General features: G+C 55.9%; 10 protein-coding genes across 10 annotated transcripts; 4 read left to right on the top strand and 6 right to left on the bottom strand.

The window, feature by feature from the left end:
• Positions 1–524: 524 nt before the first annotated feature.
• Positions 525–2,570, bottom strand: LMH87_005546 (uncharacterized protein; the record flags this gene model as incomplete). Its single annotated transcript, XM_056203283.1, has 4 exons — positions 525–611; positions 889–962; positions 1,165–2,484; positions 2,543–2,570. The coding sequence occupies 4 exons, from the start codon at positions 2,568–2,570 to the stop codon at positions 525–527; spliced, it is 1,509 nt and encodes a 502-aa protein (XP_056058757.1).
• Positions 2,571–3,233: 663 nt separating this feature from the next.
• On the top strand, positions 3,234–4,025 carry LMH87_005545 (uncharacterized protein; the record flags this gene model as incomplete). Its single annotated transcript, XM_056203282.1, has 1 exon — positions 3,234–4,025. One exon carries the CDS (start codon positions 3,234–3,236, stop codon positions 4,023–4,025), a length of 792 nt encoding a protein of 263 aa, XP_056058756.1.
• Positions 4,026–4,575: 550 nt separating this feature from the next.
• LMH87_005544 (uncharacterized protein) lies at positions 4,576–7,313 on the bottom strand (the record flags this gene model as incomplete). The annotated part of the gene is made up of 2 exons (XM_056203281.1): positions 4,576–6,501; positions 6,558–7,313. The coding sequence occupies 2 exons, from the start codon at positions 7,311–7,313 to the stop codon at positions 4,576–4,578; spliced, it is 2,682 nt and encodes an 893-aa protein (XP_056058755.1).
• A 2,969-nt stretch (positions 7,314–10,282) lies between these two features.
• LMH87_005543 (uncharacterized protein) lies at positions 10,283–12,154 on the bottom strand (the record flags this gene model as incomplete). The annotated part of the gene is made up of 2 exons (XM_056203280.1): positions 10,283–12,042; positions 12,106–12,154. The coding sequence occupies 2 exons, from the start codon at positions 12,152–12,154 to the stop codon at positions 10,283–10,285; spliced, it is 1,809 nt and encodes a 602-aa protein (XP_056058754.1).
• A 592-nt stretch (positions 12,155–12,746) lies between these two features.
• Positions 12,747–13,562, top strand: LMH87_005542 (uncharacterized protein; the record flags this gene model as incomplete). The annotated part of the gene is made up of 3 exons (XM_056203278.1): positions 12,747–12,975; positions 13,045–13,138; positions 13,196–13,562. 3 exons carry the CDS (start codon positions 12,747–12,749, stop codon positions 13,560–13,562), a joined length of 690 nt encoding a protein of 229 aa, XP_056058753.1.
• A 265-nt stretch (positions 13,563–13,827) lies between these two features.
• Positions 13,828–14,914, bottom strand: LMH87_005541 (uncharacterized protein; the record flags this gene model as incomplete). Its single annotated transcript, XM_056203277.1, has 2 exons — positions 13,828–14,706; positions 14,795–14,914. The coding sequence occupies 2 exons, from the start codon at positions 14,912–14,914 to the stop codon at positions 13,828–13,830; spliced, it is 999 nt and encodes a 332-aa protein (XP_056058752.1).
• Positions 14,915–16,204: 1,290 nt separating this feature from the next.
• Positions 16,205–16,962, bottom strand: LMH87_005540 (uncharacterized protein; the record flags this gene model as incomplete). Its single annotated transcript, XM_056203276.1, has 2 exons — positions 16,205–16,785; positions 16,866–16,962. 2 exons carry the CDS (start codon positions 16,960–16,962, stop codon positions 16,205–16,207), a joined length of 678 nt encoding a protein of 225 aa, XP_056058751.1.
• A 1,404-nt stretch (positions 16,963–18,366) lies between these two features.
• Positions 18,367–18,980, top strand: LMH87_005539 (uncharacterized protein; the record flags this gene model as incomplete). Its single annotated transcript, XM_056203275.1, has 2 exons — positions 18,367–18,662; positions 18,767–18,980. 2 exons carry the CDS (start codon positions 18,367–18,369, stop codon positions 18,978–18,980), a joined length of 510 nt encoding a protein of 169 aa, XP_056058750.1.
• A 218-nt stretch (positions 18,981–19,198) lies between these two features.
• On the bottom strand, positions 19,199–22,640 carry LMH87_005538 (uncharacterized protein; the record flags this gene model as incomplete). The annotated part of the gene is made up of 2 exons (XM_056203274.1): positions 19,199–22,346; positions 22,396–22,640. The coding sequence occupies 2 exons, from the start codon at positions 22,638–22,640 to the stop codon at positions 19,199–19,201; spliced, it is 3,393 nt and encodes a 1,130-aa protein (XP_056058749.1).
• Positions 22,641–23,163: 523 nt separating this feature from the next.
• On the top strand, positions 23,164–24,814 carry LMH87_005537 (uncharacterized protein; the record flags this gene model as incomplete). The annotated part of the gene is made up of 2 exons (XM_056203273.1): positions 23,164–23,309; positions 23,365–24,814. The coding sequence occupies 2 exons, from the start codon at positions 23,164–23,166 to the stop codon at positions 24,812–24,814; spliced, it is 1,596 nt and encodes a 531-aa protein (XP_056058748.1).
• Positions 24,815–24,944: the final 130 nt, after the last annotated feature.

Genomic DNA, 24,944 nt, shown 5'->3' with positions numbered 1-24,944 from the left:
CTTCCCCGCCAACCCACTAGCCCGCCAACCCGCGTACTCGTACAGGCATGGATTCCCCGAGGCTCAGCGCCACGCGCGGGCAAAACCTGCCAGTGCATCGACATAACTAATGCGTGGTGGCTGCTTGCATGCATGCTGCTTGGCTCCAACGGCGTTGCAGCCCAAAGAGGCAGTCATCCCATTTCGCCTGCATGGCGGCGCAGTGGCCGGGTCGATTTCACATGCAGAATGTCTCAAGTTTCCCAGATGTCGGGACAGCAATGTCGATTTTCCATTGTGCCTCTTTTGTTTCATCTGGCACATTGACAACTACAGCAACTCGGGTTAAAACGCAACAAGCTCGTGCAAACGATGTACAGTCGCTTGGTTCGATTTAAATTACAGGCAAGACGCCACTCAGCCTAGCTTCGCAACCCCGCATCTACGGCTTGCAACCAACTATTTACATACGCATCGAGCCGAGGCATGCCTCGTAAACGCCAGACTACGCATCAATCTTACTCTCCCCTGCGTATTACGCCTTGTTACAGTTTTGACTTTGTCCACAGCCCTTGGCGGTCTAGTCCAGGCTCCCCGTCATATATGTCCCTCTCTACACGTCGCGTATTGAGCTAAGACGGGCTGTTAGCGAGGTACAACATGAATGTTGAAGGTGGTCCCTATAGGGAAGATCGCCCTGATATCTGGGGACTTGCGGGGGTAGGGTCACTGTGAAAAATTGCTCAAGTCGGTGCAGTACCGACTATCAGCATTTCCTTTCGCAACGCCTTGTTTCAGACTGACGGCGTAATGCAAGCCAAGGCATCATGAAGTAATCGTGCAGCTTGAGCGGGATATGGAGGGAGGAAAAGAGAGAACATGAAAGAAGAGGAGCAGGAGTTTACTTACACAGCTTGGGCGAAGGTCAGAAATGGTGCTGGCACCTATTAAGCGCATTGCAGTTGCAATCTCGGCTTGCAGGACTGGTTCAAGGCACAAAGTGTTAGCGCAGTCTACATTGATACTTCGCCAGGCACATATTGCCATAGCGAATGCTGGCATGCCGCCCCGCAGGTTCGCACTGAACGCAGGGGTATTAAGACGCCAGCCGCTATTGCATCATGCGACAATAAAGACGACGATGCGCGAAAATGAAACGGATATTGCCAACGGAAGAAGACTTACTCTCAAACATGCGTTCCACGCCAGCTTGGCCGCCGGCGCCCAGGCCATACAGCGGCCCGCGGCCAACACCCACGCCACGAGCACCCAGGCACAGGGCCTTGACGACGTCGGTGCCGCGCCGGATGCCGCCGTCGATCCAGACCTCGAGCCTGCTGAGAACCTCGGGGCAGTACTTGCGAATCTCGAGCAGCGTATGTATCGGAGGAGGCGCCGTGTCGCACGCGCGTCCTCCATGATTCGACAGGATGATGGCCTTGACCTGGGGGTGGTGCCGCATCGCGAGGTAGGCATCCTCGTGCGTCTGCACGCCCTTGAGCACAATGGGCAGGTCCGTGTGCTCGGCCAGCCACGGCAGCGTCGTCTCCCACGTCAGGTCCGCGGCGGTGCCGAAGAAGAGCTGCTGGCCGACGCCGCCGCCGCCGGGCCGCTTCTCCATGTCCGGGTTGCCGGCGGCTTCGACGCGCACCGTCTTGTCGAGGTTGCCGCGCTCGTCGAGCTCGCGCTTGCCCGGGGTCGGCGCGTCGAGCGTCAGGCAGATGAACTTGTAGTGCTCCGGCATGGCGTTGATGCGTCGGAGCATCGCGGCGCTCTTGGCCCGGCCGTCCTGCACGTAAATCTGCCAGCCAAACAGCTGGCCCGGCGGCGCGTCGGCGACGATTTGCTCTGGCGTCATGGAGGCGTTGTTGGAGACAATCATCATGGCGCCAAAGTGGTGGGCGGCGCGCGCAATGGCCTGCTCGCCGTCTGGGTGCGCGAGACGGGCCATGGCCGCGGGGGCGACGAAGACGGGCGTGTCGACCTTGTGTCCGAGGAAGGACGTGGACTGGTCGTTGGACTTTACGTCGACGAGGACGCGCTGGCGCATGCTGATATCCCGGTAGACGTCGCTGTTGCGCACCTTGCTGATCTGGTCGTCGGAGGCGGAGTAGTAGTAGGCCCAGGCGCGCGCGGAGATGCGCTTGGTGGCTTCCTTTTCAATGTCGTCGAGGTTGAGGAGGGCCTGGACGGGGAGCAGGGGTTCCGGTTCGCTTTTTGCTGCCGCGGGCGCCGGTGGCGAGGGCTGTGACGACGGAGGTTGCGAAGCGGCCTGCAGCTTTGCCAGACTCTCGGCGGACACGGTGCCGAGGACGGCGTCGGGGCTGAGGTTCTCCTCGAGGGTGCCGGGCGGGTGCACGGGGTCGTAGTCCTCGGTGGCGTCCTGGCCGGCGAGGGCCAGGATGATCTTGGAGCCGCCCGGGTGGGAGGTCAGGAAGGAGGTGACATCGTAGACCTTGCCGTAGAGAATGACCCAGCAGCTCTCGGGCGTGTTGTGGCGGGCGACTGTGAGCGTTAGCATTCTCTGACATGAAGAGACTGCTGGGTATTTTTTGTTTCCTACCTTCAGCCGCGTCAAGCTCACGGGCCATGATGTCGATGTCGTTGGGTATTATGTAGCTGGGCTGGAGGTTGTACAGAGGGCGCCGCCGGACGGTGATGCCGGAGGTGAGGTGTCGTTTGAGCTCCGGTGACTGCAAATGCGCAACGGGCAAACGGAACAGTTCAAACGGCTGGCGCAGGCGTAAATAATTCTTTAAAAGACGAAAACGAAGAATCGGAAAGAATGAAGAATGAGGGAGATTAAAAGCGACGGATGCAATCGCCAATGTTGAATGAGGAAAGATTGATCCTTTTTCAATTGCCGATGTCCGGGGCGCCGGTTTCGAGGTAGGTTGCTTTCGGAGGGCGCTTGATTGGCGGGAAATCAGCACACCTGTTGCGTGGGGGAAAATGGCTTTACAGTGGCTGTTTGTAGCGGACTGCTCCCCGTTCAGCTTCCAGCCTCCAGCTTCCAGCGTCCGAGGTAAGCTTCGCCGCGGCTTGCCACTTTTAGGCGTAAAAGACACGGCCCACTGAATTTTTCCCCGAGCTTCCTCTCCGACGTCATTTCACACAACGGCATCTCGTCCACCTACATACACAGCTTTCTATAGCCTACATGGTGCTGGTTGTTTCGCGAGACGCGCAAGACAATCATTGAATCGATACGCAGGGTACATCAACTCGAATTGGCTCGGTCTTGACCCGCCAGCATGCGCTCTTCTGCTGCGGCCGTCCTGCGCGGCGCATCCGCCCCTGCCCGGCGATGCGCACGCTGCCACGCCTCCACGGCGCTCACCGCGCGCTTCACGACAACAACGCGCGATGCCGCACCCCTCGTCCAAACACCTCGCAGCATGAACCAGCGTATCGCGGCAGCAGTCCCGTCGGCCTCGCACCGCCAACGCTTCTCCCAGCAGACGCCGCGCCGCGCCGATACCTCCGACCAGCCCCCGCCGGCGGCTCCGTCGACGCACTACGACCTCTTCCCGTCGACCCTGCCCCTCGGCCCGCCGCCGCAGGGCCGCTTCCCCATCGACACGCGCGCCCTGCGCCGCGAGTTCCTGCAGCTGCAGGCCCGCGCGCACCCGGACATGCACCCGCCCGGCGCCGCCAAGGCGCGCGCCGAGGGCCTCTCGGCGCTCATCAACGAGGCGTACAAGACGCTCGCCAACCCGCTGCTGCGCGCGCAGTACCTGCTGTCCCTGCGGGGCGTCGACGTCGCCAACGACGAGCGGCTCAAGGTCGACGAGCCCGCGCTGCTCATGGTGGTGCTCGAGGCGCGGGAGGAGATTGAGGACGCGGCGCGCGAGGAGGACCTCGCGGGCCTGCGCGAGCAGAACGAGGACAGGATCGCCAAGGGCGAGGAGGCGCTGGAGAGGGCGTTTCGCGACGACGACGTCGAGGCGGCCAAGAAGGAGGCCGTCCGGATGCGGTACTGGGTGAATATCAGGGAGAGCTTGGATAACTGGGAGCCGGGCAAGCCGATTGTACTGGAGCACTAGCGGGGGTTGATCAGGTGCTGGGCATTGGTGCTGCTGTTGGATTGTGGAAAAAGAAGAGAGGGGAACATGTAACAATAATCATCTCAAGGCATATAGATTTGCGACTGCGTCAGAATTTGATAAAGCATCTATGATTCAACTGGAAACTCGATATTTCTACTTCTACTCGCTGCCAAAAAAAAGAGGGGGAAAAAAGAGGGAGAGAGTTGTCAACTCGCATATTACATCTAATAAATGTACAAGGATTCCATACTATATAGGTCGACTACGCATGTACAGAAAAGAAGACTGAGTTCTCCTAGACCCCATCCGCAACTCCCCCGTTGGAAAAAGAAAAAAAGAATCCCATGCATCTTTTCAAAGTTCTAAAAACAAAAGACGCCAATGCCCAAATATTGATTGCCGCGAACCAATTCTCTTGCCATGAAAAATGAAGCTGAATATAACAAAAAGAGAATGGAGCCGTGTTTACGTGCGTGTAAATGGTATCAGAGAAGAAAACCCAAGAGGAAGATAAAACGCGCTCGCGCCGAGATGTAAAACGACAGAATCACCGCTGATAAGCTGGAAGCTGCTCGCCGTTTGGTCGGTGACTGTGGCTTCCCGACGGACCCGCAGAGTTCGACGGACCGCCGACGCCATAACCCGCCAGCTCCTCCGCGTCCTCGTCGAGCATCGGCGCGCTGGGCTCAACATCCGTCTCTGTCGCAGGGCTCGGGTCGTTGGACCGTTCCATGTCATCCGGAAATTCTGGCGGCGCGCTCGCTTCGTGAATGAGGCGCTGACGCTCGAGCTCTTGCTTGTCTTCCACTGGATACGCCGACGAACCGTCCAGAGCATCCTCGCTCGGTGCAGACGGTCCCGCAACCGCTTCATCTTCCGTAGGCGCTGATGGCCCGGCAGAGGGTGGCTGACGCGGGGGCTCCTGCGCATCGTATATATTGTCGTCGTCTGGCACCGAGGTAGACGAGGACGCGCCGGCTGCGGCAGGCTGGCTCGGCAACAGGCGCGTTTCTGCCTGGCGTATGCGTTCCTTGTCCGTCATGTTGCTCGAGTCGGGCATTTGCGGCTGCGGGATGTATGCAGGGGCTGCCTCGCGCGAGTGCCCATTTAGGTGACTGTGCGAGTGATAATCAGGCTGGGGCGGGCCTGAAGGGCCAGAATTGGCTCGTGAGGGATGTAATAGCGGCGGTTGTGAAGCGTAGTGGCGGTCGTTCAGAGGTGGTGATGTATATATAGCGGAAGAGGCGACGAGCGCTGGTCGTTCATTGAGCTCGGCGCGAATAATGTCATCCTCGTCGCTTTCCGGCACACGCGGTGTTTGGTGGCGGGGCGATATCCGAAGAGGCTTCCGCCGGCGAGAGCTGTCGACAGTGCCTACCACGGTTTCCATAGATACTGATACGACGCCTTTTTGCCGCCGCAGGGGAGTTGTGTCAATGATGTTTGTGGCCACTCTGGGGCCATATGAATTATCTGCGCCAGACGTCATGTACTGGCCCAAGCGGTTTGTTGATTGCTGCCCGCCTTGGAGCATTTGACCGGAGAGCTTGCCACCCAAGTCGACGATTACTTCTATATGATAGCGGAAGCTGACCATGGCGCCAGGAACGCCTCGTATTGTGGGAAATGCGTCATCTGGAAGCTTCAGTGAGCATGTGACGGATGCATGTAATGATGAAGGATCGATAATCAGTGGCGCCGTATTTTGGTCCAAGTCCTTGCGAAACATGCTCGTTGAACCTGTCGACGACAATGACAAACCAGCCAGTCCCGTTCTTGACCTGGGGTACCCGTCATCGCCAATAGCTTCGAAGTCGTTTCCAGTAAATAGTGACGCAGGTGGTGCAGAGTCAATTTTGCTCTGACGAAATAGGGTCACAATCACACCCGTCAAACTCTTTAAGCGCTTAATGTGCTGAACAGATACCCGAATCGACACCATGTCGCCAGCAAGACAGCCGCCCTTCAGCAGTTCAATGGTCGCGGTAATGGTCTTGTTGTCGACAATCTTTTGCTTTGAAGGCGACTTGAATGCAGATACATGAGACAGTGGCGTAACGTCGCTACGGCTCACAGCTGTGCTGATGCTGCGACCGCTTTCGCCGCTGACTTCACTTCTCATGTCAATTTGGATAGGACGACTAGCTTCCGCATGCGCACCATCACGAACCGAGTCGGAGGCGGCCCCTGTCCGGTCTACTGAGCTTGCTTCGGAGGTACGATCGTTAGGCACGCCGGTGGAGGGCGGCTCCGGGACGACTGCGGGCGCCTTGTCGAGTATGGCTGATCGTTTGCGCCGCGTGCGTTTTGAAATAGGTTCAAGGAATATCGTTCGTGATCGCGGGGGTGGTAGATGACCAATGTCAATCTTTTCGAGAAGCAGTACACGCTTGTCGCAAGACATAGTTGGCGCAATGGCAGTCGGTCTTGTCAGCGTCGCTGTAATCATGTACGATACGGTGCCGCGTTCAAACTGAGAGTTTTGTCAATGATAAAATCTTTCCGAGTGCCGAAATGCTGGTGTCATACATCAATGCTGCTGGGCAGGCCAATGTCTGGGAATATGAGCTCAAAGCCAAATTCGTAGCGCCCAGCCTCGAGCCTGCCCTCGCCGGCGAGAACTTGCTCATCTTGGAAGAGACTGGCGAGGCCATTGCCGTGGTACTGAGGAAGCTCCGAGACGCCGCCACGCGGCGCTACCGGGAGGCCACTCGCCTTGGCTTTGGCGGAAGCATCCTTGAAAACGTGAATGTAGCCGTGAAGGGCGACGACGAGATGGGTGATGCGGATCGGCTTGAGCACGGCAATGTTGACGTGGCCGCGGACGGTATCGCCGGCGCTGTAGGTCTTGTGCGGTTCGTCAGGTCGGATATGGAAGTCGATTACGTTGCGACTGCGGGAGCGTCTGGTAAAAGAGGGCAGATTGAGGCGAGACAAGAGAGCGGATGTGCGTGACGTGGAAGTATTCGAGGTCGAGGAGTGGACGGAAGGCGGCGCAGCAGGTCTGGGAATCGAGGGCGCAAAGGCAGCTGCATTGTCTTGGGTATCACCGGACCGAGGTGCGGCCGTTGGTGTTGTCGCGCGGGCATCGGCAGCAGCATCAGCAGGGTCGGCTTCGGCGGCGGCAGCACCAGCAGCTACTCGCGATGACGACGGCCGCTTGCTGGGAGCCGCCGCCGTCGCAGCAGCAGCCGCGGCGGGATCGTCATCGGAGGGGGCGCCGGCGATGGGATTGCTGCTGCTGCTGCCGCCGCCGTGGTGCGAATCTGCGGCGGCGAGCGGCATGGGCGGCGACGTCGAGCGCAGAGCCGCGGACGCGTGCTCATGCGCAGAAGGTGAGCGTCGACGGGAGGATCTGGGGCCAAGCGATGGTGACGGAGTGAGAGGCGCCGGAGGGGCTCATAGATGTGCAAAGATAGGGCGTTTCGTGCTGTATAATATTCGGAGATTATTTAAAAAATTGTGGACGAGTTTCGCGAGTTGCAAAGAGGGAGGGGGGACGCTTGACGATCCGAGAGTATGGAAGTGGTGCGGCTAGCCGTCGTTGGTCTGTCTGGTGGGCTGTGGTCGGTGGTGTGCGATTTCCGTTTCGAGGGGCAGCTGGCAGATGGACCACAAACCCCCACCGAAGCTGCAGAGTTGTTTGCTCCTGCTTATCGTGTGTAGTCGGGCAGCATTGGCTCTCGCTTTCTTTTTTAATTGCCTTGGTTCAAATGCCTATCGTGGCTTTGGTGGGAGAAGTTCTGGTTGGGAGCGAAGAGACTAGATTAGTGCTGGCAGGGGTCTGACGGATTGTCAATGGCAGACTGGCAGGGTAGCGGGCCAATGGCTAGGGACCTACCCAAAAGAAATAAGAAAGAGCTCGAAGAGAGCAGCAAAGCAAAACTAGGTGGGATGCGTCCAAGGCTGTGGTGCGTTGTGGTGGGCGAGGCTTGGGAGGCTGTGTCAGTCGTTGGCAGTGGCTGCCAGTAAGATTGAGTAGGTAAGTAGCATTGCTCTGGACCTCTGTGAGGTGAGGCAAGGTGGTGGCTTGAACACTGATAGTAGGCGAGGCTGCATGCAGCTAAAGCTGGCTGAGCGGGCCGCTAATGGCCACTAAACGGTGGGGTGTTTAGCGGGCAGAGGGAAGTCGGTGGCTGCGCTGGTTGGCTGGCACTCTGGCCGACAAGGTCTTTGGGGCGTGTCAATTTCCAGTGGATGGATGGCCGACACTGAAACACTGGTACGGATACAGGGCACTACCGCCACCAGAATGCAGCGCAGTGCCGGTAAATACAGGGGGGCAGCTACCTACCTACTACCTACCTAGGTACCTAAACTACCTATGTACAGTGCAGTGGTGGCGTCTGGAACTGTCCGCTTGGCCCTGCAGGCACTGTAAAGCGCACCTGCCACCGCTGCGGCAAACTCACTCTTGGGTCTTCTGCACCGTCCAGTGGGTATCGCCACATCTGGCGGCCTCACTCTTACAACGTTGCTCTCGCTTAGTACGCCCATCGCCTGATAATCGACAGCATATCGTTGAAAAGCACAAGAACCCTTTATTTACGGCCCTTCTCCACCATCTGCGGCTGTCCATCCAAAAACCCTGAACATCAACCTGCATCGATGCAAGCCCCCCAGCAGCTGAAAAAATATTGCGACGATCCTGGATCCATGCAGGCATTATTCAACAACACTATCGTGACTTGATGCCGATTGGGGCGGCTGCAGAAATGCCACGCCCAACACCTGCACATATATTGCAAAAAGCCCTTCCCGTCTCATACCCGATGCCAAGCTAAATGGAAGCCTCCGAAGCAGAAAGGAGATTTCCGTCGCCAAGCCCTGGCCAGGCCCGGCAAACGCATCACCAGGAACTTTAGAAGGCAGATCGATACATGTGAGGTCATGTTTGGAAAAGATTAGACACCCAACACCCCGGCGCCGTCAACCACGGATGGCCAGTTACAATATCCCTGGCTGCGGCTCGTCAGATGCCCAGGCACCCTTCTCGCCGTCAACTGCCAACTGTCAACTGCCAACTGTCGATCCACGTCAAGCTTGTTTGCACCACACAGAAAAGACCATCACATCTCGTATTTCCAGCTCTGACTAAGAATGCAGCTCTTTGCCCTAGCTAGTTACTGCCCCGTGGTTGACGATACACTCCTGACATAAGAGGTAGATATGTTGAGGGCTTGGAAGCTGTTGCCTAAACTATTTGAACTGGCGCCGGAAGTGGGATAAAATAGTCAAAGAAGATTGGCTTTATTGAATTAGACCCGAACACAATCCCCGCGGGTAGAGAAACGTTGGGCAATTTCAACGACGACGGCGCCACAACTGAGGACGCTACTGCATGAATTCTCGCCCGGCGGCCACCATACCAAACCGGCCAAAAACACCGCGTATTTCTTTCATTACTTCGGCGGAAGAAGCACGACAGCACACGAGCTGCGTCTTTATCGATACACAGCTTCAAGTCTCGGTAGTGTCGTCCAACTATGATCAACCAACAAGGCTGGGCAAAAACTCACCGCAGAGCACCACTTCCAAAGGGAGAGTATTGACAATAAACTCTGCTCCGGCGTCTTGACCGCTGCTCCTCCAGTGCAACCTGGGTGCTGACGGCCTGGCAGCCCGTACATAGTTAGGGCCCTGCTGCTACTCACATGTGGTCTGCCGTTGCATTGCAGAAACGTGTCCGCCATGAATACACGTCGTCAGACCGCAACTCAGTCCTGGCGAATGCCACGGTCCCAGAGACTAGTTGCGGCCTAGCCAACGGAGCGAGCATGTGCGCGAACTAGCAACTCACTTGCAGCAATCAAGACGCATTCAATGCCGTTTTAGGCATGTAAAACGTTCGTGATTGCTGCGATTACACCGCCAGCCGCGGTTTATACACGAATCATAGCACATCCTTCCGCTGGGCCGAAGGCACGACTCAGTCACCGGCATCATGCCCTATGCAACATTCTCATCACGTCAATGCCGTTTCAAGGGTCCAATCAAGCTTCTTTTTATGCTGATGTGCATCTGCAACTATTCTACTCCACGCGGGTATTCCCTCCTATGCGGAAATTCGAGATCATTCTTTCTCCATGTTGTGCCTCAGGTCAAAACAAATCGTACATCCTCCATGGTACATGCAGTAAAAACAAAAAAACGCCAGTGTGATCCTGCACATGCTCGTGCCCGTTCCCATTGTATTCCAAAAACGCCATGACCGGTAACCCAAATGCGCCAAACATGATGTTAAAAAAAATGATTTAATCCAACGCCTCTCCATGTAGAATGCTCGCCAGAATTCCTGAGCCAATGCCGTCTGCAATCGACTCCATGTCCTTTTCCGTCACGCAGCTCGCAATGCGTTTGTCGTCGCCGCTGGCCAGCACGCCCTTGCGACCGCGCTTGCTGGGCGTTTGCGGCGTCATGAAGCTCCCGTTCTTGCCGTCGACGGCGTTGACGAGCCCCAGCGTCTCCAGGCTGCCCATGACTTCGCGAAACTCGGAGCTCGAGAGGGGGTGCAGCACAGAGTCGCGCGTGCACAGGCGGCAGTAGGCATCAAACAGCTTCTTGACAGTCGGCGCAAGAGACTGCGTCTTGCTGGGCGTGGGAGGCATGCCAACTTTGATCTTGGAGCGCAGATGGTTCTCGTACGCAACAAGAGCGCACAGGGCCGCCTTTTGCTGCAGGTTGAGAGTCTTGAGTCGTTGTGTAGTACCGTTGCTGAAAGCTGCTGCCGTCACCTTGTTCAGGTGAGCAATCGAAGCGCGAGGGGCTGTCTCGGCGGTCAGAGCCTTGAGGGAGTTGCCCATAATCTGTACAATGCTTCGTCCTCCGGTTTTAGCTCCGTTGATGTTCTCGCCCAAGGGTCGCTTCGAGGGCGTCATTTGGAGCATAGTCTCCCTTGCCTCTTCCTCATGCTTGGACCGCGTCTCATTCTCGATCAAATCTAAAGCCCTTCTGCAAATCTCAAATGCCTTGCGCAGATCTCCAGTCTGGCTCGAGACCTTGCGGGAGCACAATTCGATGGCGGCGGGGTGGATGAATGGAACGTAGTTGTCCTTGCCCTCTGGCATCAAAGACTTGAGGCGAGTCGTGATGATGTTCTTCACCTGGGCAGCGGTGTAGGGAAGAAACGGAAGAAGCTCAGGCTTGAGATTCTTGGACTTGAGGCGCGGGAGAAATCGGTCAGTGAGATCTAGCGCGTTGGCAATGCCGACAAGAAGAAGCTTTGACGACTTGTGGAGGGACCACTCGAAGACACGGTACAAGCTTTCCAGGCCCATGGTGAGAATGTGATCAATCTCATCGAGTGTGACGAGGTAGGTCGTGGCGTTCTCGTCCGTGGGATAAAACGCCTCCTGCAGGGCCTCCATCGCAGCAACTTCCGTCATGCCCTCCGCTTGCAGACCCATGCCGTCTAGCAGCGTCGTGTAGAGATCCTTGGACGACTTGACGCTCATGCAGTTGATGTATGCCGATTTGACACCGTCCGTTTGTACGTAGTTTTGAATAAGGTCGGTAATCATGGCACTCTTGCCGGTACCAGGCGGGCCGCTGACATAAAGGCATCCGTTTGGCGAGTCCGACGAGCATCGCTCTAGAAATGCTGTGAGCTGCTGACGCTCCTCGTCACGGCCGACAAGCTTGCCAGGCTCCGCTCCGCGCGCAAATAGTTGACGGGCAGAATGGTAGACGGTCTGTATGGTGCTGGGAGAGAGTGGCGAGTGAGGCGTCATTCGCTTGAAGAGCTTGCCGGCCGACATGACGGCATGTCGGGGTGTCGTCGGATACCCGGCCAAGACATCGTGGTGGCGAGGTGTCGACGGTGTGACGGGGTTCCGGGCAGAGGACTGCGAAATGGTGCGCTTTCTCTTGCTGGGCGAGTCGTCAATCTCGGTCTTGATGATGACAGGGTTGACGGTGGCGACAATGATGTCCTCTGGAGCTTCGTTTTCGTCGTTGTAGTCGACAATGGCGGCGCACGAGCGGCGAGGTCGCTTGGAAGGAGATTCGTCTGCGTCTGGGGTAAGAGGTAAGTACGATTGCCTTGAAGAAGCCGTGCCTGCTTGTTGGGGATGCGTACCATAAGCCACCGCATGGCGGGATCTCTTTCCCAGAGCTGAGGAAGCCATTGGTGTGGGTATGGGATCTGGGGCAGGATGCTTCCTGCCTAGGTAGTGAGAGATGCTGATACGGAGATGCTGCTGCCTGTTGATCGAATGCGATGCTAATGATGTGAGATGCAAATTGCTGTAGAATATGAAAGTGGGAGAGTGGGATGGAAATATGTCGTTTGGAATGGTATGAAAAATCGGGTTGCCGTAGAAAGTCTTACCAGGGAGCGAGGATTAATTAAGTACAGCCGCCCGCGCCACGACAAGGGTCGCGCAAGGGCGGGACGAACCGTGTCTCTTCGCGTTGCAACGCGCTCAGTACGCGACGGAATCTATTAAAGTGCTGGTCTGTGCGCTGTCGATGGCAAACGTGGATGTGGCGCGCCGACGTGGCTAGTGTCGCGTCACGTGTAAAGACTCAATACTTGAGCAGAGGGAGCGACAGTTCAATAATAACAGTGCGTCAAAATAACTAGCAAAAAGAAAACGCATTAGCATTTGATAGGAGTAGTATTGGAATCTATCAAATGAAAAAACTGTTTGATCGGAGGCACCCCGGAACGTGGCATGCTGTGGACTGATTAAATGCGTGACCAAGCCCCATGCTCCGATGTCAGTGACGACACCGGCTGCTTGTAAATCGGCCGATATATTTAAACCTCGAGGCGTTACCTTTTCGCTGCTTCGACCCGCCTGCCCTTCAAACCGTCAACCGTCAATCGCAATCATGACTACCTATATTCCTTCTCTGACGCTGCCGACTTCTGCCTTTCAGCACTCGGCGACATCTGTTCTGCTGCCCATTGCCTTGGGCACCGCCATCGGCTACGGCACCAAACGTACGTAAACCGTGCCTCGCATCGCACCATGGCGCAATCCATCTCACCCGTTTCTCACAATTTCTATAGCGGATAAAACGGTCAAGACCTACTTGGATCTCAAGCAGCCTCCGCTGCACCCGCCTCCGTGGCTGTTCGGTCCCGTATGGACCGTGCTTTATGGGTACGTGTATCCCTCCTCACGCGGCGCCCTCGTCGACTAACATGCATCACCAACCAGCGTGATGGGCTACGCCGCGCACCGGGTCGCTTCGGCTGGCCTCTTGTCGCTCTCGCCGGCGACCGTCGCCACGACCCAACACTCCCTGACTGTGTACACGATACAGCTCGGCCTCAACCTGGCGTGGATGCCGCTCTTCTTTGGCGCCCGCCGCCCAATCGAAGCCACCGCCGACCTCGTCGCGCTCCTCGGCCTCAACGGCTGGCTCGCCTACACGTGGAGCGCCATCGATGAGACGGCCGGGTGGCTGCAGCTGCCGTACCTGGGCTGGCTGGCGTTTGCGACCTATCTGTCCGCGGGCGCGGGCTACCTCAACGACTGGGACATGTCGGACTCGGCACTTGAGGCCAGGAAGAAGGTCCAGTAAATGCTTATTCAATGAGATGGCTTTCGATGTTAGCAGAAGAATGCCGCTTGCCTGCACGGTTGAAGCTGCCTGAATCGTTGTTTTGAATGTTGTATCAGCCTTTACTTTTATGTAAACAAAATGTAACACCATATCCGTTCTATGCCTTGTATCTAAATGAGGCCTATGCAGCCGAACCCAAAAAAAACGCCATGACATGCAGTCGTATATGCCCAAATCCAAGCATAGATATGAGGCGTCATAAAATGCGTGCAAAGCACGACGATTACAGAGGAAAATGCCTCTTGAGTCCGTCAAAGACCATGAAAATAAAAGCCGAGCTGGGTGCGGACCGCAAACAGGTGATGCCGCAGCCGCGGTACAGGCCGCGAACACCCGACTGGCGCCAGACGGCGGATCCTTCAGCCCAAAAGGACGGCTTCTCCCCGGCCGTGCCCAGCGGCGACGTCTGCATGCGCGACTTGATCGTGTCGGCGGGGAAGAAGAGAAAATTATACGATACGCCGGCCGAGGCACCAGCGATGGCCTGCTGCCACAGTGGCAGCGGCGTCGCCAGGATGCGCTCGCGCTCCGTCGCCGAGGACACCTTTTTCGTAGCCCGGGTGTAAAATATGGCCGTGACCGTCTCCTTGGCGCCGAACCAGGCCGCCGAGCCGCCAGACTCGCGGATCAGCGTGCCCATCTGCCCGTGCCAGAAGCCACGTAGGCCATCGTGCCGGAAAATGTCGCGGACAACGGCCAGCGGCTTCAGGCCGGCACTCGAAGCGCCGCCGGGGACTTGAATCTTGCACTTGACGAGCTCGATCGGCGTCAGGACAAACGAGGCGAGGGCGCCAGCAAAGGCGCCGGTGGTGTAGAGCGCGGGGAGGGACAGCGGGGTTTCGCGACTGGCGAGGCCCGTGGCGTAGAGCCCCTCGCGGCCGAGCGACTCGAATATGAAGAGGCTCGACGTCTCGGCCGCGGCGCCGACGAGCGGCGCGCTGATGCCCCGGTACAGGCCCAGGAAGCCATCGGCGTGGAGGGACTGGCGGAAGCAGTCGAGCGGGCCCTTGTAGCGGAGGGGCAGGTGGTCGGATTGGCTCTGGAGGCGGACCTTGACGGTGTCGAAGGGGTATTCGATGTATTTTCCAACAATTCCGGCAATCTGTCGGGCGTGGGTTGTTAGCATCCAGAGGGGCTCACATCAAGGAGCGGGCGCAGAGGTGGAATCGCCAAGAGGACGCAAAACTTACAGACCCGTAGAGGATGCCCTCGGCAGTTTCTTTGGCTGCATTCTTGACGGGCAGCGACACGTCCGGGGCCATAATAACCGGAGGGGCTTCGACGGCGACGGCGACGGTGGTCGGATTCATGCTCGGTGATCGAGGAGGGAGCGGAGCTTGGATGCTTGATTCTGACGGGGATGTGGATTTTTCTTGCACGTCTGTTGCTCTTCAAGCCGCCAGCGCGATGCCGTCGGGAGGCAGTCAGCACCTGGGCCAAAAGGCAGCTCGTACCGCCTCGGAGCGTTTGTGGCGAGCTGTCACGGCGTAGCAAACGGGTAGTGGCGTCTGCTTGTTGAGATGGCGGGGGTGCAGAATGTCAGATGTGTCGTACAGATTTTGTAGTTGCGATACCGGTGGATTTTTTGGATTTTTTTTTTTGGCTGGTTGGTCACTGACCAGAGTTAGTGTGGCGGTGGAGAGTGACGAACGATTGCCGATGCAAAGCTGCAAGCCAAAACGACAGCGAGTGAGATGAAGAAAGAAGCAGAAAAGAAGGTGAGGGGATTAAACAGAAGAGGGGGACACGGAGGGTTTATTATAGAACGGCGCAGGTGAGCGGCCAATATTTCTCTCAGGTCCCCTGCGACATGCTGCTGCTGCTGCCGCAGGCCACATTGGGCAAGCATAGCCAAAAAAAAAAACCCCCACCAAAGGCGGCGGTCGAGAATCAACCGGCTGACGGAACGAAACGCAATGGGACAGCGACATTGAATGGCGGTGGATCAGGAATCGGCATCTGTTTGCCGCGTCCGCGTCGGCTTGTAGCGGTGGGTGGTCAAGCTTTTTTAGTTTGATGTTTTGGTACCTTTCATCAGTGCGCTCGATCCTACCTACCTCCTTGCCTGCCTAGTTGCCTGCCAGGCCTCAGACAGTGCTGACAGGACGACTGGTTTGGCTCGCGCGCCGGCCGATCTACAAAGAACGGGCTAGGTCAAACAGGAAGTCGCCTGCTTTTCTCGGAGCTCATACCGCCTTGAGGCATTTCCTGTTGACAATCGATATGGGTAGTGACCGAATACCGCGCAGTGGTATTGTGTCAAGTGTCGCCATGGCCTTCGATACTACACACCGTTCTAAGCCTCAAATGACGTAGCGTAGATCTGCCTCGGCTTGAATGCCATACACACAGACACCGATGCACACCACACGGAACATTGACATGCAATTTACTAGTCCAAAAAAAAAACATTTCTCCATGTTTTTCCAGAGCCGATTATCCGAAATCGTACAGTCTGCCGAACCTAATAAACGCAAAGGCCGCGCCGCGCAAGCGGTCACGCACGCAGAGGACTCCCTCAGTCACGCAAGGTCGCTCCTGATCATGAAAACGTGCACATATTACAACATAGCCCGTTCCCCGTTTTCTCCTTTATCCATTCAGTCCCTCTTTTTCGACTTCTTGGGCGACCTGGGCGACGCTGGACCAGCCGCCTCCTTTCTCTTGTCGTCGGCCTCGTCCTCGTCGCGGTCGCGCTTCTCCGCGTACCACTGACCGGCCTGCAGCACCAGGACGCCGATGAGGACGAGCGCTAGTATGGTGTTGCTGGCCGACATGACGCGCAGGCTGTCCTCCTTGCCGAGGATGTACTCGCCGTCGCTCTCGCCGCGGCGCGTCTTGGCAAACTCGGGCTGGTCCCAGACGCCGTCGCTGAGGGCGCGCAGGCCGCGCACAATGTTGGTCATGTAGGTGGCGGCGCCGATGACGTACAGTATCAGCGAGGCGCCGTCAAAGAGAAAGTTGGCCTCGGAGGGGCGGAAGAGCTTGATGAGCAGGCCGGCAAAGGCGACAAAGACCATGATGTTGAGCATGCGGTGGATGAGGGGCGGCGCGGCGTGCATGAACTTGAGGTGCGCCTCGAGCTGCGGCAGAAAGTCGGCGGCGAGCGGCTCCTTGCTCCATAGCAGGGGGAAGTCGTAGGGGAACGAGGCGAAGAGGATGCCGAGGAAGAAGCAGGTAGCTGGGACGGAAGTTAACGACCGAAAGGACAGAGAGGCCTGCGCAGCCCAGGGTAAAGGCAAAGGGGAGGGAGAGACGTACGTCCAATGATCATGAGCGTCGCAAAAGACCCGGAACCTCGGTAGTTCTTGGACTTGGTCGTCTTGGTCCAGTCAATCCATCCGTCGAAGAAACCCATGGTGTCGGTCGGTATTCGTGCGGGGAAGGAAATCGATCAAAAAGAAACACGGGCTCGGTGAGTACGGTATCGGTAAGTTGCGATGAGACGCGACGCGATTCTTTGTCTTCTCGGTTATGGAAGCGCAGGTCGACGCAAGTCGAAGAGAGGCGATTTCAAGTGTGAAAAGAAGACCGTTGCGGAAAATGAGAAAAGAAGCGACTGGGGATTGGACAGCTGTAAAGTTCTGGGGCGGCTCGTCTTGGCTTGGCTGGGGTTCAGGTTTTGTTGTGGCGCTCGCCGCTCGCGTGGGCGCAGGGAGAAACACTAACGTTAGCTACCAGGAACAGACAACAACAAACCAAGTATAATATGCCTCGCATTGGTTTTATTTTTATTTTACACTCGTTTCATCTTGCTTATTGCTCTTCTTTCTTTTGTTATTATTAATCTCGTCTCTGCTGTCTTCCCTTTTCTGTTTACTAGCATCTCTAATTCTTTCAGCTTCTACCCAGGTGCAAGGCTGTGGCATCCACTGTGGGGGAGCTGCGTTCAGCGTGAGCCAGTACCTGGAGCTTCATTTCCGCGCGACGCTACCGTCAGCTGTAAAGGGACCCATCGATGGGCAAGTCAGGCACTAACTAACTTGGTGGCACCTTTCGCTAGCAGATATCTTGCGTCTAGCAAGTAGGTACGATTAGAAAGATGCAATACTGGCAATACTTGCTCAGGATATTGAAGAAATTCCAAGAAAACCCTGAATCAGATAGTGAGACAACTCTTTTGTCCTTGAGCTGAATAATGTAGCTTGCTAGACCGTTAAGTGCATCGACAATAATCTGCACTCAGAAGAGCGAGCTTATTCTGTATCTAAGATAATGTACTAAAAGAGCTAGAAGTCAAGAATATTGCATCCAAGAATATGAAATAAAATACTTCAAAAAAATCAAGGTCACTGTGTGCAGCGCACAGGAAACACGACTCAGTGTGTCGCCAGCCGAACCAACCAGTTCCATGCGCTTCATCTTGCCAAATACCGCGCTGCGTCAGTACCAACGCATTCTGCAGCGCATTTCTGGAAAGAAAAAGACAGAGCTTTGCCGAGATGTCACTTGGCTTTTCAAGTTTCGTACCCTTGGCAGCAGAGCTGCAGTCGAATTTTGCGAGATAAAATAACGCTAGGTAGGTGCCTACCTATCACTGCACCATGGCGCTAAATAAAGTAGTCATGGCGCTCAGACCCTTGCGCCGCACCCAATCGCTCAAGGCCTCAACGACTCTCACATCGAGTTCCCTCTAATCTCACTTCTTTTCCATGAACACTTCATAAACACTTCATAAATACGTAAACTACTTCAAAACTCCATCAATCCGATGCAATAACGCCTCAAGAGCCGTCCACACCCTCGACCCAGACTGAGAAGAATGAAGCCTCATCAGGTCCTCTTCCTCGTCGCGCCCCTGGGCCATCTTGCCGCCGCCGCCGATGACGACAACGGCTCCCAGCCGCAACAAGTCCAGGTCTACACCGACGACACGCACAAGTACACCTACCACGGCTGCTACAACGAGACGACCCTCGCCGAGGGCTCCGCCGGCACGCGCGCCCTCGCCGGTGGCTCCAGCGACGTCCAGCCCGACACCATGACGGTGCCCGCGTGCCTCGCCTTCTGCCAGTCCGGCGACACAAAGTACCGCTACGCCGGCGTCGAATGGTCCAGGTATATCTTTTGTCCTCGCACTTCGCTCGATTTTCTCTCCTGCGGAGGGATCTCGACTGTAAAAAAAAACGAATGGAAAATGCTAACTCCGGTGTTGCCAACAGAGAGTGCTGGTGCGCGGAAAACATTGCGGGCATCGCGCAGAAGCTCGACGACAAAGAGTGCAACTTTCCCTGCGCGGGCAACAAGACCCAGGCGTGCGGCGGGCAGCTCAAGCTCAACGTGTACCGCATGTCGTCTGCGCCGCGCAACCTGCTCGCGCATGGTGTGGGCGCTGCCATGACGCTCCTAATCATCTATATGGGGGTGCTTTTCTGATGGCTTGATTTCGTTGCCATGCGGGCTGGGCTTGAGGAGGCTTTCTTTATGTTCTTGTTTTAATAGAAGCGAGCGATTCATCATGTTAGAGAGAGAGAGAATTCACGAAAAGGACATATTAATCGGAGTTTGAGCCACATGTACAAGAGAATATCAAAAACTCTCCAAAACGAGCCCCTTTTCCAAATCTGCACAATGGTATCAAGTCATAAAATTCATCACGCAGGTCCTAAACCGCGCTTCTTCAGCGCCTCTTGCAGCGCAGTCTTGACCCCTTCCACGGTCTTCCTCCACGCATCTCTCCCGCCGCCGCCATCACCGTCTTGTTCCACCAACACGTCTAGCCACTTGACCAACGTCGTCGCCTTTTCCATGTCGCGCTCCTCGCCCACCACACGCGCAATGTACTTTTCAAAGACATCCACGTCACCCCGGTGCGGGCCGTCACGGCGCGTCTCCGTGTGCCAGGCATCAAGAAGGTCCTTCATCTCTGCCATCGAGCTCACGCCCGAGCTGGAGAAGTTGACTTTAGGTGGGGGTGCAGGAAACTCGATCCGACGTTGACGACCGGGCAATAATCCGTTGCCCGCTGCTTCTGCATGCGCTGGACGTCGTGCTGGCGCGTCGAGGCCGGATCGCTGGGCAAGCTTCTGGCGTCTGTGGTCCGCCAAGACTTCCTTGCGCACGTCTTCGGGCAACTCGGCCAGAAACTCGGGATCCAAATCTTCCAAATCATCCGTGAACCCATCTCCGATAGGTTGCGCTGTCACAAAGTTTGTCTGAACCACGCCTGCTCTGGCGTCTCGCTCTCTCTGCGCTTTGCCCATCATTCCTTTGGTTCCACCTCGCTTTGTAGGGGTCGATGGATTTCTCTGTCCTTGCGCATTCTTTTTGGGAGACACACGGGCTGGTGGCTTACGGCCGTATTGCGCCAGGACCTCCGCCTTCATGTCTTCTGGAAGTGCGTTGAACACTTCCGCATCCACCTGCGAAGGCAAAAAGTCCGCGACTGCTGGACTTTCCGATCGAGACTTTGGCTGCAGGTCCGCGCTTGGAGTGGAAGATCTGGATTTCTGCGCCAGCAGCTTACTGCGAATATCGCTAGGTAATTCGGCAACGACAGCAGGATCGATATTACTGGGGATTAGAAACTGAGTGCCTCCGATATTGAGAGGGGTCTTTGCCTTTGTGTCATCCTCTCTTGCTTTAGCCAACGCCACGGCAAGGTGCACTTTTGGTTTCCTTGGCGTCAGAGGATCGTCTGCAATGGGATCATCTAGGGAACCTGATCTCTCCATAAACTTGGGCCGTTTGTGAGAGTCAGCGTCGTCAGTCGGCTTAGACTCGCTCTTCTTCTTGGCCGATCCGAGATTCACAAAGGTGGTAAATTCCAGCCTCTTCTGGCTGCCATCGCATGCTGCGATGCCTTGCTTGATTGGCTCAAGTTTGGTCATTTGAACACCAAGTCCACGCAAGTCACCAGGACTGAACCTGTACGACCGTAAGACCGCTATGGCCTCCTTAGCGATGACCTCTGCGTTGTGTGTGCCAACTCCAAACGGAACGCTCTTGTTGAATGTATCGCACTTTCCGTGGCCGAGATGTTTGGCAGGATCCAGTGGCGCATCCATCGAACGGCGCATAATTTTGACAGTAAGATGACGACCTTTGACTTGTTCATTCAGCAGACGCCGCTCCAGCTCTTCGCATAGATTGGAAACAAAATCTTCCGCCTCTTGCTGGGTGATAAAACGGATTCCCCAGCTCACTTCAGCCGACACTGACTTCCGAGGTGGCTGCCCACCTACTTCGGTTCTATCAACGCCGCGGGCGTACTCGGCAAGCTTCTCGCCAGTTTTGGGACCGAGGACAGACGTGAGCTTTTCTTTAGAAAGATCGCGCAAGTCTTTGACAAGTCTTATGCCCAACTCCTCGAGTTTACCTCCGATGCTGTAGGACACACCTGGCAGTTGCTCAACTTTGAGCTCACCGATGTAATCGAGCACCTCCTCGGGCTTCAACTGGTACTGCCCTGCTGGTTTGGCTTTTCGAAGGGCCACTTTCGCTTGCAAGATATTCCCACCAATGCCCACCGACACATTGCATCCTGTCAGCTCCTTGATCCTTTGCCGTAGATCAGCGGCTAGAGCTTCAACCTTTTCTTGCTCTCTCCAAACACTGCCCTCTTCCACCCCGACACCTTGCGAGCCAGCGGCATGATGCACAATAGCCGTCGCATCAATAAGAGCTTCATCAATGCTAACACTTTGCACCACTCCACCGATAGTCATGATTGCCTCATAGAAAGCCCTACTCGCGGCTTCATATGCTGGAAAGTCGTACGGCAAAACTTTGAGATCGGGACACAGCTCCATTGCGCGCTTCATCCACATGCCATTCTTCACGCTGAAGCTTCTGGCAGGATAGTTGCAACTTGCAATTTCAGAGCCGTTTCCCGCGCCATGTGCAACGGCAGCTGGCTTGTCAATGTATTCTGGAAACTTCTTCAACGAAACGGCACAGAAGAAGCTATCAAAGTCGACGTGCATGATGTAGCGCCTAGCTCCCGGCCGTGTCTTGAACTTTTTTTCTGAGAGACCTTTTTGGCCCGCAAGGCGCTGCATGGACGACTTGAGCTCGGCCTTCCAGGTTGAAAGATGGTGTAATCGACTTTCGGCGTAAAATTTGGTCAAGAAGTTTGGGTTTGCGCAAGATGATTCACGCAGGCGGGGATCTGACAGGAGCCACGCGTTATGCTCCTCTGGAGTCATGTCCGTGGAGAATTCTTTGGGCGGTTGCTTCAGCGCGGTAGATGAATCTCGCTGCGGAAGGATTATTTTTGTCGGCGTATCTATCTCTGGAGTGAATTCCGGCAAATCAGCCATGGCCACCGCCGTTGATGGGGTTGCATAATTGTCTGATTTCACAATACTCGACACGTCCCTCTCGGTGGACTTGTCATCGCTCGACACGGAGTGGCTTGGTGTCTGCAGCTGCTCAACCGCTTGGCTCCAGCCTTGGGCGGCAGGACCTGAGGCTCGTAGCTGAGAGGTGTAGAAGCTGTTCTCCGTCTGTTCCCGGTAGCCTTGTCTGACCGTCGGGCTGGCCTGCGATAGGCCCTTGGAGCCGTCAAACTTGAGAACCTTTTGGCGAGGTCCCTCGTCAAGCACGCGATAATCACCCCAGGGCAGCAACTTGCCGGCTTTGATGGATTCGGTGATCCATGTCGGCTTCACAATGCGATAGCGACTGTAGTCGACGCTTTTCTTCGGTGGCAGCGTGGACGCGATTATATGTGTAGCCATAGTCTTTGAATCAAGGTATTGCAAAAATCCGCCGCCATGCTGTACAATATCGCGATGAAGACTACTCGTGGATTAGCGAGCCGCGAGGGTGCATGAAGCAGAGCACCTACACATGCAGAGGAGGTTGCGTATAGCCAGTAACATGCGCGACGATACCCTTAAATATCTGCGGCTTGTCCGACGTTGCTCGCAGATTCGCGTCCCTGTTCTGGAGCTTGAGCTTTTTGCGGCGAAAGTAGTCCCCAAAGCCATTGAACTCGCTCCCTCCGTATTCTTCACCCTCTTCATTTTCAAAGGTGTGGCTCTCGATGCGCTTCCTCACGCTCGAAGAATTCTTATCTAGCACGCTTCCCATGGTGTCGTGCGGAGCAGCGCTGCCTGTTCGCTGCGGCGCGCGGATCTGGATAGCTTGAGAGCGCTGGAGCAATTATGGCAATGTCGCATGCGCCGGGAGAGGTAGTACTGCCGTCGCATGCAAACAGCAGTCAGCGACATAATAAGTTCATGCGCAGAGAGTAAAAAGCAAAGCACATGATGATAACAAATCGTGAATTTCTCGGCGCAAAGTGTGAAAACAAAAGTCAATGTGAGCAGAGCGTGGCAAAGGCAATCGCGTAAAGTGGAGAGGAACCAGCGCGGTGCCAACACGGAACCTCGTGACTGTTGCTTTGGAAGTCGGACTCTGCAGTGACTGTTTTGGGGGTCTTTAGCGCTGTGCACGCTGTGATGTGCGCTTTTAGTGGTCTTCAGTGCATCGGCTTTAGCGCAACCAGCGGCCCACTACACGTCACACTACAGCGAGGCTGGTCACACCTCTTGTTTTGCTCGTTGGGAAAATCACAGGCAGACACAACAGCAAGCCTTTGACGGCCGTCGTCATGAATAATGAACAATTTCGCAAGATGATGCTAGCCAACGCGGCCAAGGCATCACAGGCACAGGATACCTCCCCCAGCCCGGCAGCTGACTCGCCCGGAGGCTCCTCTCTCGGATCGCGACAAAGAGCCAGCATCCCAATGACGCCGTAAGTTGAGGCTAGACGGCACTGGAGCAGGCGATTTGTAACTGAACAAAGCTAGGCGTTCCGTAGGCAATGGACAGGTCGATTTCGCGAAGCAAATGGCGCAGCGCAACCAGCAGCCGAACTCGTCGAAAAAGTTCAAGACTGCAGTGCCGCGGGGCGTCAAGATGGCTGCCGGCTACACTGACCGATCGAAGGAACGAGAAGAAGAAGAAGCTAGGGCTGCTGATGATCGCGCTGAACGGTTAAAAGCACTGGAACAATCTCTGAAGAATGAGGAGATCGACGACGAGACCTACGAACGACTACGATTTGAGATTGCCGGCGGCGATTTGGAGAGCACACACTTGGTCAAGGGTCTAGATTTTAAGCTTCTCGAACGAGTGCGACGAGGCGAAGACGTCTACTCGGGCAAGAAACAAGACGCAGACGAGACGCAAGAGGAAGAAGAGGATGTCGACGATGCGTTTGATCAACTCGAAAGCCAAGAAGTACAAGCGGTCGAAAAGGAAAAGACGGACAAGAAAAAGGGCCAGCTGTCTACCGTTGCGCTGGCACCCGGCAAGAAACGCACCCGCGACCAGATTCTCGCTGAATTCAAAGCCGCGCGAGCGGCGGCCAAAACAGAGGCTGAGCCAGCCTTGGGCGACCGCTTCCGCAAGATTGGTGCCAAGCAGCAGCCTGGCACACGCATCGAGCGCGACAGCAAGGGCCGCGAGGTCATGATCATTGTAGATGCAGATGGGCACGAAAAACGCAAGGTTCGCAAGCTGCATCCGGCAGACGCCAAGGACGATGCCGATAACGGGCTGCTCATGCCAGACAAGGATGCGAAGCCGCTCGGCATGGAGGTGCCAGAACAATATCGCAACAAGGAGCCTATTGTGGAAGAAGATGAGGATGTTGATATATTCGATGACGTGGGAGATGACTACGACCCGCTTGCTGGCATGGACGCACCCGATTCTGACTCCGATGAAGGTGACGAAAAGAAGGCCAAAGACGAGGAGGAGAGCTCCAGAGTAGCTGGGTCAATGGCACCACCGCCACGACCCAAAGCCCATACAGACTACTTCAAGGGCTCCAAGACCAGTCTTCTCTCCGAGCAGGAGAACAAGGCGCCATCCATGTCTGATCCAGCTATGATGGCTGCCATCAAACGTGCTGCGGCTCTACGACCACGCGACACAGGCGACGACGACGATTCGGCTTCAGATGACGAGGCGGCGCAAAAGGCCAAGGCAGACGATGCGCGCCGCAAGAAGCTGCTCCAAAATGTGGACCGCGACGCTGAAGACATGGACATGGGCTTCGGCACGAGCCGCTACGAGGATGAAGAAGACTTTGACGACCGGGACATCAAGCTCTCTGCGTGGGGCGATGATGGCGACGGCGAAGATGGTGGCGGTGGCGGTGGTGGAAAGAAGAGAAAGCGGAACCGGAAGCGCAAAGGCGATGTGAATAGTGCAGCGGATGTGCTGAGGGTGATGGAGCAGAGAAAGTCGTGATTTTAGTTTTGCATGTAAAAAGACAGGCCATTGTCCTGGCATGGACGGCGGCGTTTGGGTTACGGGCTGCATATATCTAGAAACGATTCTGGGCGTTGTCGGTTTCCAGAAGAAAATACCAATCATCTTC

This window comes from Akanthomyces muscarius, chromosome 1 (genome assembly GCF_028009165.1).
Source record: "Akanthomyces muscarius strain Ve6 chromosome 1, whole genome shotgun sequence".
Classification (NCBI taxonomy): Eukaryota; Fungi; Ascomycota; class Sordariomycetes; order Hypocreales; family Cordycipitaceae; genus Akanthomyces; species Akanthomyces muscarius.
Note: the sequence above shows the minus strand (reverse complement) of the source record. Positions and strands in the feature narration are given on the sequence as shown.